The 19,450-nt window shown below is 46.7% G+C and overlaps 1 protein-coding gene across 4 annotated transcripts in view; it reads left to right on the top strand.

Moving 5' to 3' along the window:
- The window catches only part of nckipsd (NCK interacting protein with SH3 domain), a 253,601-nt gene that overhangs the window by 171,518 nt on the left and 62,633 nt on the right, over nucleotides 1-19,450 (top strand). For all 4 annotated transcript variants that reach the window (XR_015759438.1, XR_015759439.1, XM_087994556.1 and 1 more), the window contains 2 exons: nucleotides 13,501-13,671; nucleotides 17,691-17,777. Coding sequence is in view for 2 of the 4 variants with exons in the window: in XM_087994556.1 (XP_087850682.1) it covers nucleotides 13,501-13,671; nucleotides 17,691-17,777 (258 nt within the window). In the remaining 2 variants the exon portion in view is untranslated. The remainder of the gene's footprint in view (nucleotides 1-13,500; nucleotides 13,672-17,690; nucleotides 17,778-19,450) is intronic.

The raw sequence follows: 19,450 nt of genomic DNA on the forward strand, positions 1-19,450 counted from the left end.
TTAACAAGCACTGTAAGCTTGTGGCAATTTTCTGCTGTTTTTCTGAGGGAATAAGCAACGTACTTTCTTTTTAAGACACTGGTTGTTTTAAAAACCCGCCATTTCTTGAAAAATCCCTGTTTCAGTGTAATTAAGCTGGTTGTAACCGTTTCAGTACAAAAGCAATATCGTCACTGACAGAATATTACCTGCATTTTGCTGAGTTTGCTTTATGAAATAAGCTCCTTGGTGTTCTGAAGGTGTTATGGTTTTTGCACCTAACATCACACTCCTGCTGAGCTGTGTGGTGGACAGCATTTAGCATGGCACTATTGTTCTTGACAGTGTCTCAGAGTGATAAAGCACACTGACCCTGGTCTGTCTCGTCATCTTTCATGCATTGTTCATGCACTTATTGTCAGTACACTAGATTGGCATCTTCCTGACCAGAGTAGCCCAGTGCTCAAGCGCGAGCTAACCCCGCGATTGTATTCTTTCTCCTCTCCAGCTCCTCTGTTTGTTTTCCATGTGGGAGTCAGCAATCATGGGACACAGTCGAAATGGATGTTGAGTTGCATCTGTGGTTCATGTGCCACTGATGTCACAAGCAGGCATGAACCTTTAGATAAGGCCCTGACTTGCGTAAGCATCAGAAGCATGATGTTGACCTTTTGGCCCCTTATACCTGCTCCATTGTTCAATACGATCATGTCTGACCTTGGTCTTCCACTTCACTTGTTCACCCGCTTCCCAAACCCCTCGATAGTCTGTCTATCTCAGCCTAAAGCATAATCAGCAATGGCACACCCACCAGGATAGAGGACAGGTTGGGATAAGGTTTCTCCTTGTGAGGACACCGAGCATTAGGGAGTCATGATCTGACTGAATGGTGGGGCAAACTCAGGGGAGTAAATGGTCTGCTCCTGCCATTTGTTGCATTATGTTGTCTGAGTGCAGATATTCTGCTCATCTCAGTCTAACCCTTCTCCTAAGACTGTGCTTCCCTGGGTTCTAGATTCTCCAACCTGAGGGGGCGATCTCTGTAAGATCCTGAAAGAATCTTGGACGTTTCGATGAGATCATTTCTCATTTTTCTTAACATTACAGACCTAATTTTCTCAGCCTCTTTTTCACCCGAGGAGCAATCTCTTGCCTGAATAACCAGTCTAGTGAATGTTTGCTGTACCACAACTACTGCATCCATGAGAAGGATATTCTTCTTTTAAATGGAACGCAAAATTGTCAGCAATATTCCAACTCTGGTCTCTCAAAATAATTGTAGCAAGACTTCCTTAATCTGTACTTGGAATTCTGTGCAGTAATCGTTCACTGTGCAGTATCACCAAATCCCTCTGAATTTTGATTTTGTTTGCTGGAAGTGAATAAACTCGCACATCCCTACAATGTATTCCATTTAATTTACTTGTTTTGACCATGTATACTGTGCCTAAAGGTCATTGTGTTATGGACCAGGCCAGACCCCCCCCTCAAAATGTTTTTGGAAGGTAGTCTAGACCTTTATCTTATTTTAAAAGCACATGTGAAGTGGATATTCCAGGTATGATGCAGCTGGTCAAACCACTCGGCTTTAAGCAAAACAGAATTTGTTTGAACATGACAGCTGAAACATGAACAAAAGAAAACAGGATTTAGAGTAACTGAACTATTGGAAAGCTTAACTGACCCGACACCACAATGTAACTCAGGAGCTTTCCAATTCCCGTAACATCCCATAAACACAACCCTTCGCAAAGGGTAAATTCAAATACAGGTTCTTACAGGCAGGGGAGATTTCAGAGAGGAACGTCAGTAGTAATCATCTGCTGAAGCATGGAACCTTTTCTCACTGCAACAGCTTCTGTGACTGCTACAACTAAACCAAACTACAAAAATCTGGCCAGTCCCCTGCTATTGTTAAAGTAGACATTTCCAGACATTTCGGCACCTCTGACTTTGCGATCCCTTTTGGAAAAATAACCCTTTTGAAGTGACAGCATTGTCAGAGTTGTCCTCTGATGTTTCATCCTGAGCTGCCAGTTTACTGCTGTTTTTGTCAATGCCTTCCACCTTCGAGCAGGGCTAAGAGGCAGATCCAAAGTCTCCCCCAGTCAGAACAGCAATTGAAGCCACACAGGTTCACGCTATCTTTGAATGTACACTAGTCCTTAAGGCAAGAGAGCCAACTGGGTCTAGGCACGTGATCTTTCTCAATCCTTTATAGCTTCTATGTGTCCTCCTCACAGTTTAGGTTCCTGCAGAGCTCTGTATCACCAGCCAATGTAGATACATAACTCTGTGTATGTTCATCCTTGTCGTTAATGTAGACACATGGCTGAGGCCTCAACAATGACCTTGATGGTATTCCATTCATCCCTATCTGCTGCTCCTTGCTCATTAACTCATCCTTCTCCCATGCTAATGTATTAATCTCAAGCCTACGGGATGTATCTATTTTGTGCATTAATCTTCTGTATGGGCCATTATCAAATGCTGTGATTCTCTTTCATAATATGTTGACTTTTTCATGCTATGATTGACAGATGATAACAAATTGATTGGCTATTAAGAGGAGGGTGGATATAAATGGATTGTGTTTGGGTTGGCAGGATTTAATGTGTGGGGTGCCATAACATTCAATGTTTTTATTTACAATCTTTATAAATGACTTTGAAGAGACTGAAGGTACGATTTCTAAATTTGCTGATGACACAAAGACAGGTAGGAAAGTAAATTAAGAAGAGCACAATTTAGAGGGTGGAGCACAAAGGAGAAAAGTATGGATTTGTCCTCTTTGGCAAGTAGAATAGAAAAGTGTGTATTATTTAAATGGTGAGAGATTGCAGAGTTCCAAAATGCAGAGATCTGGGTGTTGGAGTGCTCAGATTGCAGAATGTTAATATGCAAATACAGCTCGGAGTTGGGAGAGCTAACAGAATGCTATTGTTCATTGTAAGGGGAATTGAAAACTAGAGTGGACATGCTATGCTAAGGAAAAACGGCATTGCATTGAGAGAGTGCAAAATGCTGTGCTACAGAGGGGTATGAATGTCGTGGGCCATGAATCACCTAACGGCTGACATAGATGCTTAACTCTGTCTGTTCATCCTTATCATTAATGTAGACACATAGCGTAGAACCCAACATTGACCTTCATGGTATTTCATTCATCCCTATCCACTGCTCCTTGCTCATTAACTCATCCTCTATCTATACTCATATATTAACCCATAGTTACAAGCTTTGGGTTAATACGTGCAGGTACAGAAAGTGATGAGAAAGGGAAATGGAATATTGTATATTGCAGGGGGAGAGGAATATAAAAGTGATGTTTGTGCTGTAGTTATATCGAGTGAGACCATATCTGATGGACTGTGAAGAGTTTTTGTTTCCTTAATTATGATACGATATAAATGTGTCAGAGGCTGTCCAGAGAAGGTTCACTCGATTAATTTCTGGGATGAAAATGTTACCTTATGAGAAAGGATTGGAAAGGCTGGACCTGCATTCACTGGTGACCTTATTGTAATATATAACAGACTGAGAGGACTTGACAGGGTGGATGATAAAAGGATGTCGGGACAATTGCAGAATAAAGGGTCTGCTAGTTTAGATGGAGATGAGGTTTTTTTTATATCACGAGGCTATGAAACACGCTTCTCCACAGAGTCTGCAGAGTTGTTAAATATTTTTAAGGGAGGGGTAAATGGAATTTTAACCATAACGCAGACAGAGGTAAGCTGGAATGTGGAATTGAAGCCACGATCAGATTAGCCCTAATTGATTGTACTGAATTATGGAACATGCTCAAGGGGCCAAGTGACATTTCTATGTGCATTATAACAATGTTTAGCTGAACAAATCGTTTATATTTATGTCTCTGCCGTTCCATCATTCCAATATTTCTCCGATCTCTATCTCAAAGGACCAACTATAGCTACTCTCGTCCTTTTCACAAACGTGAAAATGTTCTTTAGATTAGATTGCTTACAGTGTGGAAACAGGCCCTTCGGCCCAACAAGTCCACACTGAACCACCGAAGCGCGCCCACCCAGACCCATTCCCCTACATTTACCCCTGCACCTAACGCTATGGGCAATTTACCGTAGCCAATTCACCTAACCTGCACGTTTTTGGACTGTGGGAGGAAACCGGAGCACCCGGAGGAAACCCACGCAGACACAGGTAGAACGTGCAAACTCCACACAGACAGTCGCCTGAGACACAGACAGTCTTGAAAGCTGTTTTTATATACCTAGCTAGTTTATACTCGTTCTGTCTTTTTCTGCTTTTTGTCAGTATTTCCCAGTTTGTTTACTGATTTCTGAAACAATCTAAATCCTCAAGCGTACAACTGTTCCTTGCCACATTATAATTCTCTTCTCTCAATCTATTATCATCTGAACTTGCCTAGTCAGCCATGAATGAAACCTACTCGATCAGTTTTTGTACTTTGATGGAATTTTGTTTGATCATTTTGAATTATTTCTTTAAATGTAACTCATTGCATATTCACCACCATACGGTATGCTCTATTTACCCAAGCAGCCTCACCCTCTCTACATACCTATATGGTTAAAGGGGGATCTTTGTTTGCAATTGGAGTGTATGCTTTTTAAACCTGATATGAAATTAAATTGTAGTATGAGCATTTATTTAAATAGATTTCTTTTATCATGAATTAGTTAAGCTGCTTCTTTCCACATTACTAGCTATTACATAGAACATAGAAAAATACAGCGCAGTACAGGCCCTTTGGCCCTCGATGTTGCACCAATCCAAGCCCACCTAACCTATACTAACCCACTATCCTCCATATACCTATCCAATGCCCGCTTAAATGCCCATAAAGAGGGAGAATCCACCACTGCTACTGGCAGGGCATTCCATGAACTTACGACTCGCTGAGTGAAGAACCTACCCCTAACTTCAGTCCTATATCTACCCCCCCTTAATTTAAAGCTATGCCCCCTTGTAATACCCGACTCCATACGCGGGAAAAGGTTCACACTGTCAACCCTATCTAACCCCCTAATCATCTTGTACACCTCTATCAAGTCACCCCTAAACCTTCTTTTATCTAATGAAAACAGCCCCAAGTGTCTCAGTCTTTCCTCATACGATCTTCCTTCCATACCAGGCAACATCCTGGTAAACCTCCTCTGCACCCGTTCCAGTGCCTCCACATCCTTCCTATAGTATGGCGACCAAAACTGCACACACTATTCCAGATGCGGCCGCACCAGAGTCTTATACAACTGCATCATGACCTCAGGACTCCGGAACTCAATTCCTCTACCAATAAAAGCCAGTACGCCATATGCCTTCTTCACCGCACTATTTACCTGGGTGGCAACTTTCAGAGATCTGTGTACATGGACATCAAGATCCCTCTGCTCATCCACACTACCAAGTATCCGACCATTAGCCCAGTACCCCATCTTTTTGTTATTCTTCCCAAAGTGAATCACCTCACACTTAGCTACATTGAATTCCATTTGCCACCTTTCTGCCCAGCTCTGCAGCTTCTCTATATCCTGCTGTAACCTGCCACATCCTTCCTCACTGTCAACAACTCCTCCGACTTTCATATCATCCGCAAACTTGCTCACCCAACCTTCTAACCCCTCTTCCAGGTCATTTATAAAAATGACAAACAGCAATGGTCCCAAAACAGATCCTTGCGGAACACCGCTAGTAACTGCACTCCAAGATGAACCTTTACCATCAACTACTACCCTCTGTCTTCTTCCATCCAGCCAATTCCTAATCCAAACCTCAAACTCTGGAGAACATTTGAGTAACTCAGCTTGCTTTGTTGATCCCATTGTTCTATGTGAAAATTAAAATCCCTCACAATCTTTATTATATATCAATAGCCTTTGTTACAAGCTTCACTAATTTCATGTTTAATGTTCAGTCCAGTGGTATAACTATTAAGGGACACCTAAACTGTTCTCACCAGTATTTTCTGATGCTTGATATTCCTAATCCCCACCATCCAGATCATCCTCATCCCAGTGACGGGCTCTCTCTGAGAGGGTCTCCCCCGGCAATGGGCTCTCTCTGAGAGGGTCTCCCCCGGCAATGGGCTTTGTCTGTGAGGGTCTCCCTGGTGACGGGCTCTGTCTGTGAGGGTCTCCCTGGTGACGGGCTCTGTCTGTGAGGGTCTCCCTGGTGACGGGCTCTGACTGTGAGGGTCTCCCTGGTGATGGGCTGTGACTGTGAGGGTCTCCCTGGTGATGGGCTGTATCTGTGAGGGTCTCCCTGGTGACAGGCTCTGTCTGTGAGGGTCTCCCTGGCGATGGGCTTTGACTGTGAGGGTCTCCCTGGTGACGGGCTCTGTCTGTGAGGGTCTCCCTGGTGACAAGCTGTCTCTGTGAGGATCTCCCCGGCAATGGGCCCGCTCTGTGAGGGTCTCCCTGGCGACAGGCTTTCTCTGTGAGGGTCTCCCTGGAAATGGGCTCTGTCTGTGAGGGTCTCCCTGGCAACAGGCTCTGTCTGTGAAGGTCTCCCTGGCGATGGGCTGTGACTGTGAGGGTCTCCCTGATGACGGGCTCTGTCTGTGAGGGTCTCCCTGGTGACGGGCTCTGTTTGTGAGGGTCTCCCTGGTGACGGGCTCTGTCTGTGAGGGTCTCCCTGGTGACGGGCTCTGTCTGTGAGGGTCTCCCTGGCGACGGGCTCTGTCTGTGAGGGTCTCCCTGGCGACAGGCTCTGTCTGTGAGGGTCTCCCTGGTGACGGGCTGTATCTGTGAGAGTCTCCCTGGTGATGGACTCTGTCTGTGAGGGTCTCCCTGGCGACGGGCTCTGTCTGTGAGGGTCTCCCTGGCGACAGGCTCTGTCTGTGAGGGTCTCCCTGGTGACGGGCTGTGACTGTGAGGGTCTCCCTGGTGACGGGCTCTGTCTGTGAGGGTCTCCCTGGTGACAAGCTGTCTCTGTGAGGGTCTCCCCGGCGACGGACTCTGTTTGTGAGGGTCTCCCTGGAGACAGGCTCTGTCTGTGAGGGTCTCCCCAGCAGCGGGCTGTCTCTGTGAGGGACTCCCCGGCGACGGATTCTGTCTGTGAGGGTCTCCCTGGAGACAGGCTCTGTCTGTGAGGGTCTCCCTGGAGACAGGCTCTGTCTGTGAGGGTCTCCCTGGAGACAGGCTCTGTCTGTGAGGGTCTCCCTGGAGACAGGCTCTGTCTGTGAGGGTCCCCCCGGAGACAGGCTCTGTCTGTGAGGGTCTCCCCGGAGACAGGCTCTGTCTGTGAGGGTCTCCCCGGAGACAGGCTCTGTCTGTGAGGGTCTCCCCGGAGACAGGCTCTGTCTGTGAGGGTCTCCCCGGAGACAGGCTCTGTCTGTGAGGGTCTCCCTGGAGACAGGCTCTGTCTGTGAGGGTCTCCCCGGAGACAGGCTCTGTCTGTGAGGGTCTCCCCGGAGACAGGCTCTGTCTGTGAGGGTCTCCCCGGAGACAGGCTCTGTCTGTGAGGGTCTCCCTGGAGACAGGCTCTGTCTGTGAGGGTCTCCCTGGTGACGGGCTCTGTTTGTGAGGGTCTCCCTGGTGACGGGCTCTGTCTGTGAGGGTCTCCCTGGCGACGGGCTCTGTCTGTGAGGGTCTCCCTGGTGACGGGCTGTATCTGTGAGAGTCTCCCTGGTGATGGACTCTGTCTGTGAGGGTCTCCCTGGTGACAGGCTCTGTCTGTGAGGGTCTCCCTGGCGACAGGCTCTGTCTGTGAGGGTCTCCCTGGTGACGGGCTGTGACTGTGAGGGTCTCCCTGGTGACGGGCTCTGTCTGTGAGGGTCTCCCTGGTGACAAGCTGTCTCTGTGAGGGTCTCCCTGGTGACAGGCTCTGTTTGTGAGGGTCTCCCTGGTGACAGGCTCTGTTTGTGAGGGTCTCCCCGGCGACGGACTCTGTTTGTGAGGGTCTCCCTGGAGACAGGCTCTGTCTGTGAGGGTCTCCCCAGCAGCGGGCTGTCTCTGTGAGGGACTCCCCGGCGACGGACTCTGTCTGTGAGGGTCTCCCTGGAGACAGGCTCTGTCTGTGAGGGTCTCCCTGGAGACAGGCTCTGTCTGTGAGGGTCTCCCCGGAGACAGGCTTTGTCTGTGAGGGTCTCCCCGGAGACAGGCTCTGTCTGTGAGGGTCTCCCCGGAGACAGGCTCTGTCTGTGAGGGTCTCCCCGGAGACAGGCTCTGTCTGTGAGGGTCTCCCCGGAGACAGGCTCTGTCTGTGAGGGTCTCCCCGGAGACAGGCTCTGTCTGTGAGGGTCTCCCCGGAGACAGGCTCTGTCTGTGAGGGTCTCCCCGGAGACAGGCTCTGTCTGTGAGGGTCTCCCCGGAGACAGGCTCTGTCTGTGAGGGTCTCCCCGGAGACAGGCTCTGTCTGTGAGGGTCTCCCCGGCGACAGGCTCTGTCTGTGAGGGTCTCCCTGGAGACAGGCTCTGTCTGTGAGGGTCTCCCCAGCAGCGGGCTGTCTCTGTGAGGGACTCCCCGGCGACGGACTCTGTCTGTGAGGGTCTCCCCGGCGACGGACTCTGTCTGTGTGAGGGTTTCCCCTGGTGCAGGCTCCCTGTGTGTTTATAAAGTAACTGTGTACCCACCTGATGATTCTGGGTATCATTTTGTTTCACGGACCATCATCAATATGTTGAATTTAGCAGCAAAAGACTTACATGGGGTTTTTTCTAAGTATGTAATTTAGCACAAACACCAGTTTCCCGGTTTCCTGTCGAGAAATCAAATCCCTACTAGAGATTAACAAACAGAGATGTTGTGGATCACCGCTGGGACAGGCAGAACTTTAACTCAGCCCTCCTGTGTCAGAGGTAGGAACATTAGCACTGCACCACAAGAGCCCATTAATCTGATCTTTATTTTTGTCTAAATAAATCCAACACCAAATCATTCTTTACACCCAATTCATAGGTTACAATCATTGCCCACCAGTGGCAGTGATAAACCCAACCTTTATTTCAAACACTCATCACCAATTTATCAATCTGCCCGATTAGCAAGTTACCAACACTGAAACAATAACAAAAACCAGAAAAGGAGGGAAACCAAGGAGGGGCTATAACAAAATGTTGTTACTCGCGGAGACCATGCATTCTAGCCCTTGCCATGCACACTCAACTTCACATTGACATTGATCATGTTCCCAAGGACCCCCACTGAGTCATGGCTGCATTGTTGTGGATCTGGAGTCACATGTAAGCCAGACCGGGTAAGGGCAGCAGATTTCCTTCCCCATATTAATAAACCACATCACTTCTCCATTTTATAAACCAACCATCGACATCACCAATTCTACCACTAACAAGAAACAAAAAGGTGAGAAACAAGGGACGGAGCTCTATCAGAATGGTGTCGGAGTGGGAGATGATGCACTGCAGTGATCTAGATTCTTTTATTACTTTTAATGAATTTGTTCAGATGTGCTTTGGCACACCTTTGGTCCTGGTGGGACTTGAACCCAAATGACCTGGCCCAGAGGTGGGGACACTAGCACTAAGAACCGGCCCCCCAATCATATCCTAAATGCGTGTTCAAAGCACAATACTTGATCAGTCTGGAGTTCTTGTGAAATAACGCCACAGAGGCATGTGTAAAGTCCTTGACACTGATCCATCTTCCTCAGAGCCAGCTCCCAGATTGAATAGGATGTCTGGCACTCCTGTTTATATGTTGCGCGGTACGGTGGCTCAGTGGTTCGGACATTGAAAAGTACAGCACCGTACAGGCCCTTTGGCCCTCGATGTTGTGCCAGCCTTTTATCCCACTCTAAGACTAACCTACATACCCTACATTGTACTATCATCCATGTGCCTATCCAACAGTTGCTTAAATGTCCCTAATGTATCTGACTCTACTACCCACCCACCACTCTCTGTGTAAAGGAATTACCTCTGGCATCTCCCCTAAACCTTCTTCCAATCACCTTAAAATCATGCCCCCTCGTGATAGCCATTACTGCCCTGGGAAAAACCTCTATCTACTCTATCTATGCCTCTCAACATCTTGTACACTTCAATCAAGTCACCTCTCATCTTTCTTCTCTCGAATGAGAAAAGCTCTAGCTCCCCCAACCTTTCTTCATAAGACATGCCCTCCAGTCCAGGCAGCATCCTGGTAAATCTCCTCTGTACCCTCTCTAAAGCTTTCACATCCTTCCTATAATGAGATGACCAGAACTCTACACAATATTCCAAGTGTGGTTGAACCAGGATTCTATAGAACTGCAGCATAACCTCGCAACTCTTAAACTTAATCCCCCTGCTAGTGAAAGCTAACACACCATATGTCTTCTTAACAACCCTATCAACTTGGGTGGCAACTTTCAGGGATCTATGGACATGGACCTCAAGATCCCTCTGTTCCTCCACACTGCCAAGAATCTTGCCTTTAATCCTGTATTCTCATTCAAATTTGAAGTTCCAAAGTGAATCACTTCACACTTTTCCAGGTTGAACTCTATCTGCCCCTTAGCCCAGTTCTACATCCTGTCAATGTCCCATTGTGACCTACAACAGCCCTCCGTACTGTTCACAACTCCACTGACCTTCATGTCATCGGTAAACCTACTAACCCACTCTTCCACTTCCTCATCCAAGTCACTTATAAAAATCACAAAGAGCAGAGGTCACAGAACTGATCCTTGTGGAACATCACTGGTCACTGAGCTCCAGGTTGAAAACTTTCTGTCTACCACAACCCTCTGCCTTCTATGGGCCAGCCAATTCTGTATCCAGGCAGCCAAATTTCCTTGTATCTCATGCCTTGTTATTTTCCGAATGAGCCTACCTTGGGGCACCTTATCAAACGCCTTGTTGAGGTCCATATATACTTAATCCATTGCTCTAACCTCATCAATGTGTTTTGTCATATCCTCAAAGAATTCAATAAGAATTGTGAGGCATGACCTGCCCCTCTCAAAGCCATGCTGACTATCTCTAATCAAACTATGGTTTTCCAAGTAATCATAAATCCTGTCTCTCAGAATCCTGTCCAATATTTTGTCCATCACTGATGTAAGACTGACTGGTCTGTAATTCCAAGGGTATCCCTCGTCCTTTTCTTGAACAAGAGAATGACATTTGCCACCTTCCATTCATATGGCACTACCCCGGTAGACTGTAAGGACACAAAGATCATCACCAAAGGCGCAGCAATCTCTTCCTTCGCTTCCTGTAGCAACCTTGGGTATATCCCATCTGGCCCGGGGATTTGTCTATCCTTATGTTTTTCAAAATTTTCAGCACATCCTCCTTCCTAATATCAACCTGTTCTAGCATATCAGTCTGTTTCACACTGTCCTCACAACCATCAACATCCTTCTCAGTTGTGAATACTGAAGCAAAGTATTAATTGAAGACCTCCCCTGCTTCCTCTGACTCCAGGCACAAGTTCCCTCCACTATCCCTGATCAGCCCTATCCTCACTCTGGCCGTCCTGTTGTTCCTCACGTAAGTACACAATGCCTTAGGGTTTTCCTTAATCCTACCTGCTAAAGCTTTCTCATGTCCCCTTCTAGCTCTCTCAAGTCCATTCCTCAGTTCCTTCCTGGCTACCTTGTAACCCTCTAGAGCCCTGTCTGATCCTTGCTTCCTCAACCTTAAGTAAGCTTGCTTTTTCCTCCTGACTAGATGTTCCACATCCCTTGTCACCCAAGGTTCCTTCACCCTACCATTCCTTCCTTACCTCAGTGGGACAAACTTGTCTAGCACTATCAGCAAGTGCTTCCTAAACAACCTCCACATTTCTACCGTGCATTTCCTTGGGAACATCTCTTCACAATTTAGGCACCCCAGTTCCTGCCTAATAGTGTTGTAATTCCCCTCTTCCTATTAAATAATTGCCCATACCGTCTGCTCCTATCCCTCTCCATGACGATAATAAAGGTCATGAAGTAGTGATCACTATCACTGAAATGCTCTCCCACCGAGCGATCTGACACCTGGCATGGTTTGTTGCTAAGCACCAAATTCAATTTGGCCTCCCTTCTAGTTTGTCTATTTGAACTAAGTAGGTTCCAATCATTATTAGGGAAGTTAAAGTCACCCATGACGACAACCCTGTTACTTGTGAACCTTTCCAAAATCTGCCTCCCAATTTGTTCATCCATGTCTCTGTTGCTATTGGGGGGCATGTAGGAGGCTGTTCCTTTCCTGTTTCTGACTCCCACCCATACTTACTCTAACTTCCTGGAGCTGTGATGCTATCCCTGATTAGCAATGCCACTCCTCCACCTCTTTTACCACCCCTGCCTATTCCTTTTGAAACATCTAAACCCTGGAACGTCCAACAACCATTCCTGTCTCTGTGATGTCCAAGTCTCCGCAATGACCACAACATCATCTAATCTAATCATAGTTCCAAGTTTGTCACCCTTAATCCTGATACTTCTTGCATTAAAATAAACACACTTCAACCCATCACCTTTGCCCTATTAAGTGCCTGTCTCTCCTCACAAGCTCTCTGCATGCTGCATCTGGCTGTTCACTGTCTACTCCATCATCTGATCCATAGCTCAGGTTCTCACCCCCCTGCCAATCTAGTTTAAACCCTCTCAAAGAGCTCTAGCAAACCTCCCGTCCCCCCAGTTCAGGTGGAACCCATCTTCCTTGTACAGGTTCCCACCTTGCCCAGAAGGTATCCCAATGATCCACATTTCTGAGGCCCTCCCTCTTACACCAGCCCTGCAGCCATGTGTTCATCTGCACTCGCTCTCTATTGCTAGCTTCACCAACATGTGGCACTGGGAGCAATCCTGAGATTACTACTCTGCCTGGCCTGTCTGCCTTGCTTCCAATCTAACTCCCTATATTCTCTTTTCAGGTCCTTTTCCCTTCCCCAACCTATGTCATTGGTACCAATGTGTAACACAACTTCTGGCTGCTCTCTCTCCCCCGTAGACTCAATCCGAGAACTGCTGCCTCATAGCACCAGGTACCTGGATTCGATTCTCCCCATGTCTGCGTGGGTTTCTTCCAGGTTCTTCCCACAGTCTAATGATGTGCAGGTTTGGTGGGTTGGCCATGCTAAATTGCCCCATAGCGTTCAGGGATGTGTAGGTTTGGTGCATTAATCAGGGGTAAATGTAGAGTAATAGGTTAGGGGAATGGGTCTGGGTGGGTTACTTTTTAGCGGGTCGGTGTGGATGTGTTGGGCCAACTGGCCTGTTTCCACACTGTAGGGATTCTATGATATCTATCAGTCAGAGCTCCCTGATTAGACCAGATTAACAACCCCAACCGGGGGACTCCTATTCTATGAGGTCAGCCTCATTACAATCACGACAGTTGTGGTTCAGTCTTTACAGGATCTAACTTTTTTTAAAACTCTGACCGTTTCATAGGCTGTTGCTTTTCGAGTACTGTCAGAAATTACCTCTTAGTGGTCCAGCCGTGAGCATTTGATGTCCTCCCATTGTAAGTGTCCAAACATCTCATCCTACTGAGCAATCCCCCACTCCCCAGCCCAGCGTATACTCCATTGAGGAACTCAGTTATAAATGACCATCATAATTATTGATGTTTCTTTTTGACAGGATCTCAGTGCAGCTTTACCCAGGGGGCAGGTATGTCAGGATGAACAGAGACTTGAGGTGATCTTCACTGACCTGGCACGACATAAAAATGACTCTCAGCAGCGGAGCTGGGCTCTACATGAAGACGAGAGTATTATTTCCTGTTATTTGGAGGAGCTGCTGGGTATCCTGGTGAGCACTAAATAAGAGATGTTGCAGCTTACAAACTGTTCCAATGTGTGATCTGTTGGTCCTTTCTGAAAGAGTGGGGTGGCTCTACCAGGAAATACCATGTTTCTTCAACATTTGAGTTGAGCAAACTCAAGTTACCTAGGTCCACCTTATTCCCTTCTGATTCAGTCTCAGAATAAACAGGTCTGCCATCTAGGGTGTTGTTGAGGAGGAATTTCCCCTGTTAGTCTCTGGAATTCTGTACCACGGCAAAGGAGGCTGGGACAATTCCTGTGTTCAGGTGTCTGATTGACAAGGGATTCTGGGTGACAGCAGGAAGGTGGGGTCATGATCAGGGTCTTAGCGAATGGTAGAGCTGGCTCGAAGTGCTGAGTGGCTACTCCTGTTCCTCGTTCCACAACAATATAAACAAATTGGTCAGAATGGGCAGATGGAATTTAACCTACAAGGGTGTTTGAGACGGGAAACCTCGCAACCTTTAAAAATACTCCTTGGATGAGATCTTGAAGTGTGAGTCTATTTGATCCATCTGGTCTAGGAACGAACACTATTGTTGATCTCAAGCTGCTTTGACTCACAAGAGGGTGATTGGTATACTAACTACCAAATTCCTTCATTATAAATTAAAGGCAACAGCTTACAGCAGCTAGTGGGAGGGGAAAGAAAAAGCTGGTTTTCTTCAGGCTTCAGGTATTTTCTTTATTGGAAAGAGAGTGAGAGAGACACACAACCAGCTCATCTAGCAGTTCAAAGGTGGCTTACTGTTTCATTCTCACTCAGCTGCCCAGGAACCAGAGAACTATTCAAAATTACAATTCCAACCTGTTAGCCAAAAAACACACTGCCCACACACACACGCACACTGCTGTGCTGTCTCCAAACAGCTTCTCACACTGCTCGAACAAAGCAGCAGTGTGAACACAATACGCAATGAATTCCAGTAACTTTGTTTTAAAAGTACAGCAATTCCTTCTACAATCCCTGATTTTAAAACCGACCTCCTTCCAATTTACGAGGAGCAGGAAAATCGACGTTTTGAACAAAAGTCCTTCATCGGGAATGAGGCTGGGAGCCTCGGGGGTGGAGAGATGGATGGGAGGGTGTGGGCTGGGGGGTAAGGTAGCTGAGTGTGCAATGGGTGGATGGGGGTGGGGGTAAAGGTGATAGGTCAGAGGGAAGGTTGGAGCGGAAGGAAGATGGACAGGTGGGAAAGGTCATGAGGACGGTGCTGAGCTGGAAGTTTGGAACTGAGATAAGGTGGAGGAGGGGAAATGAGGTAACTGGTGAAGTCCACATTGATACTCTAGGATTGGAGGGTCCTGAGGCAGAAGATGAGGCATTCTTCCTCCAGGCGTCTGGTGGTGAGGGAGCAGCAGTGAAGGAGATGTTCCCTAAAGCGCTCTGCTAGGAGGAGTCCAGTCTCCCCAATGAAGAGGAGACCGCATCCAGTGCAACGGACTCAGTAAATGACATGTGTGGAAGTGCAAGTGAAACCTTGATGTGGAAGGCTCCTTTGGGGCCTTGGATGGGGGTGAGGGGGGAGCTGTGGGCACAGGGTTTGAAATTCCTGTGGTGGCAGGGGAAGGTGCCAGGAGGGAGGGTGGGTTGTTGGGGGAGTGTGGACCTGACGAGTTAGTCATGGAGGGAATGGTCTTTATGGAAAGCGGATAGGGGTGGGGAGGGAAATATATCTCTGGTGATGCGGTCAGTTTGTAGGTTGCGGAAATGGCGGAGGGTGATGGAGGTTGGTGAGGTGGAAGATGAGGACCAGGGGATTATACTTTAACCAACTCATTCAATGTGTGGCAGCTGGAGGTCACTGTGGGAACCGTTAACTTGGACTTGGGCAAATAATGCTCTTATTGTTTTAATGACAAGACAAGAAACGATGAAAAAGCAGTGGAATATACATAGATCGTACAAAACCTGTTGCACAGGATTCAAAATGTATAGTAGAGGAGGTGGAATCGAACAGTGCTGGGTTCAGTTCCCGTCTGGAGTACTGCAGTCAGTTTTAGACAGCACATTACAGGAACAGTTTATTGGCCTCGGTTGCCGTACAAATTCAGTAGAATAATATCATGAATAATCTGTTACATCCTGAGGACAGGTTTCAGAAATCTTGTTTGTATTGTTTCTGTCTAGAAGATTGAACAATGATCTAAAGGTAATCAAATGATAAAAGGTATCTTAGAACATAGAACTGCTGAACACACAAATGGAATCCTTCTGATGCGATCTTCTGCCAATCCCTTCTGCCTGCTATTGGTCTCTAGCCCTCCATTCCTTACATGTTCATGTGCTTATCCTAAAGTCTCTTAAATGCCCTGATTGTACCTGAACCCCTCACCACCTCGGCAGCCGTTCCACGCACCTGCCACACTCTGTGTAAAAATCTTGTCTCTCACATCTCCCTTGGACTCTTCCCCTCTCACCTTAAATCCATACCTGTAGTCTCAAACCTTTCAGCTCTGGGAAAAAGAATCTGACTGTCAACCCTGCCTCTGCATGTTCTAACAACTCTCAGCCACTGCAGAGAAAACAACCCTAGTTTTTCTAACCTCTCCTTATAGCTCTATCCAGGCAGCATCCTGGTAAACCTCTTTTGCATGTTCTTCAAAGCTTCTACTTCCTTGCTGTAATGTGGCAACCAGAATTGAATGCAGTACTCTAAGTGTAGCCTAACCCAAGTCTTACGAAGCTGCAACATGACGTCCTGACTCTTGTACTGAATTCCCTGACCAATAAAGGCAAGCATGTCATACACCTTCTTTACCACCATATCTACGTGCGTGGCCACTTGAGCTATGGACTTGAACCCCAAGATCCCTCTTCACATCAAACCCCAAGATCCCTCTGAACATCAGAGAAGCAACGTTCCCTGATACAGAAATTCATCACAAGATGAAGCAGTCTTGAACTTTGAACTGGAATCATTGGGAATGAAATCAGAAAGTGGTTGCACTCAAACAATGGTGGAAACCTGGAACTTTACCTAAAAAGGACCGTGAATGCTGGAGGGCAGTTCAAATGTTCAAGACTGTGATTAATAATTTTTTTGTTAGTTTAGGAGGTCAAGAGATCTGTAGCTAACATAGGGCAATACTGTGGAGCTGTAAATGACCTGGAATCTAATGGCCTGCTGACCAGCCTACGAGTGCTGAAAAGAAGTCGTCTTAATCCTACATCAAGCCCCAGCTTCCTGACTGCTTCCTCTGTGCTGTCTCTGAGAGGGACGGAACATAGTCTTGATGATACCGATGACATTCAGAAGCGGGTAATCTTGTAAGGGATCCAGGACTTCTCCAAGTTTGATAGAGCATGGGTTCATAGCAGCAGCAGAGTGGCTGTGAAGCTAACAACAGAAGCAGAAGGAGCTATTATAGAAACTGGTGGTTGCTGTATTCATAGAAACCCTACAAAATCATAGTGGAACCATCCCAACAGTGTGCCCAACAGGTCCACACTGACCCTCCGAAGAGTAACTTTCCCAGACCCACTCCCCTACTCTATTACTCTACGTTTACCCCTGACTAATGCACCTAACCTACACATCCCTCAACACTACGGGTAATTTAACATGGCCAGTTCACCTGACCTGCACATCTTTGGATTGTGGGAGGAAACCGGAGCACCCAGAGGAAACCCACGCAGACACAGGGAGAATGTGCAAACTCCAACACAGACAGTCACCCGAAGCTGAAATCGAACCTGGATCCCTGGTGCAGTGAGGCAGCAGTGCTAACCACTGAGTCATTGTGCCGCCCAGAAAATCATTTGAAAAGCGCACACTGGCCAATCTGGTCTTCTTTGAGATCTTGCAGCTTGCTCAATTCCAGCAGAATTTTTTTTTTCTCCTAACTTGCACATCTCTCAGCTCTACTTATTATTGTCCGATAAAACAGTGGGTTTCATAAGCAGAAACTATGTGCTGCAATCAATATAGGGGATGTGTGCTGGATTCTGGAGAGAACTCTGTCCACCAGCAACCACTCTCACTGTTTCTTTTACTTTCTCAGACTGATGCCGATCCAGAAGTCTGCAAGAGGATGACGAAGAGGAACAATTTTGAACCAATTCTTTCACTAATTGCATACTATCAGATGGTAAGGAACACTGGGTTAAGAATGTGCATGATGGGCCAGAGAGGGACATCATTAGACTTTTCGGTCTTACAGGTTGATTTTACTTTATAAATAATTCTTTCAGATTTCTCACCACTTGACCTCAAAACTGGGGCCAAGAGTAAACTCAAATGGTGCTCTCCCATTGGCAGTGTGATTAGAGAGTCAGGGGAGGGGTGTGTTCCTGATAATTCCTGGTGCTGCAAGGTTTAGGCATTTGTTGCTGTAGGATTATACTAGCCTTGCTTTGATGTTTAACATCAGATTTTTACCCCAGTAGGAGACAATGCAGACTTTCCTTCAGCTGAACTAAGGCATTTCTCATACAATCCCATTGCTCTATTACCTCCCACTCACTAAACCTGATTTTCCCCACAGGGTACTCCATTTTTACCTCCTTTATCCCCCACTAATCTTGTTCTCCTAATTGCTGCCTCGTGTAAGTTTGTCTAGATTCTGAATTCTTGGCTTGATGCAGCAAAGTATGGGTTTCTAACTTGAGTTAGGATCATTTGAGTGAGGTGTTATAAATACATTAGACAAGCAGGAATGACAGAATGGGAATTTCTAGTCTTTGAGGGCACAGGGTCCCTTGATTGCTGTCGGCAAAGGCAGTCTTCCTTCTCCCCAGAAGTATTGCTGAGTTGTGTCACACAAATAATATCACCGAAGCCAGAGTGGAGCTCTCAGCTTCCACATGGCCGCACAGTAGCTTAGTGGTTAGCACTGCTGCCTTACAGCGCCAGGGGCATGGGTTCGATTCCCACCTCGGGCAACCGTATGTGTGGAGTTTGCACATTCTCCCCGCGTCTGTGTGGGTTTCCTCACACATTCCAAAGGTATGCTGGTCGGGTGAATTGGCCATGCTAAATTGCCCAAAGTGTTAGGTGCATTAGTCAGGGGTAAATATAGAGTAGGGGAATGGGTCTGGGTGGGTTACTTTTTGGAGAATCAGTGTGGACCCCCCCCCAAAATAGTCAAAGTGTGCCACTGGAAAAGCACAGCAGGTCAGGCAGCATCCAAGGAGCGGAAGAGTCAACGTATTGGGCATGAGCCCTTCATCAGGACATACCTGCTGAAGGACTTATGCCCAAAATGTCAACTCTCCTGGTCCTCGGATGCTGCCTGACTTGCTGTACTTTTCCAGCGCCACACGTTTTGGACTCTGATCTCCAGCATCTGCAATCCTCACATTCTCCTATTTTAAAAAATGGCTGAGGTAAATTCTAAGATGTAACTTCAAACTGACATAGAACCCAAGCGATTAGCAATCTTCTCAAAATCATTGACTCATTTCGCATATTTTCGCAATGTCTTTTTCACAGGCCAATCCATCTGTCTATTACAAATGATCCTGTTGCAGATATGATCAAATCTTATGTTGAGCTCTGAGCTTTTACATTACTCACCGGTTGTGGCAGAATACTCTATGTACTCAGCGAACAGCATAATTCTTCCACCTCTATCTCTTTCTCTCTCGTCTGCTTGACATGAAATGTGGGGCTTTGATTTTCTTTGTGCTTTGAATTTGTCTCTTGTTTTTACTATTTTTGTCCATCCCTGTCAAATCATCCCTCAAAAGCCCTTCAATTTGTGAGAATGCATCTGAGGCCATTCTTGTTTTCTACCAGATGCTGTTGAGAAATAAGATGAGA

The sequence above is a fragment of the Chiloscyllium plagiosum genome, unplaced genomic scaffold (assembly GCF_037043375.1).
Source record: "Chiloscyllium plagiosum isolate Xiang-an unplaced genomic scaffold, Cpla_swu_hap1 HiC_scaffold_14, whole genome shotgun sequence".
Taxonomy (NCBI): Eukaryota; Metazoa; Chordata; class Chondrichthyes; order Orectolobiformes; family Hemiscylliidae; genus Chiloscyllium; species Chiloscyllium plagiosum.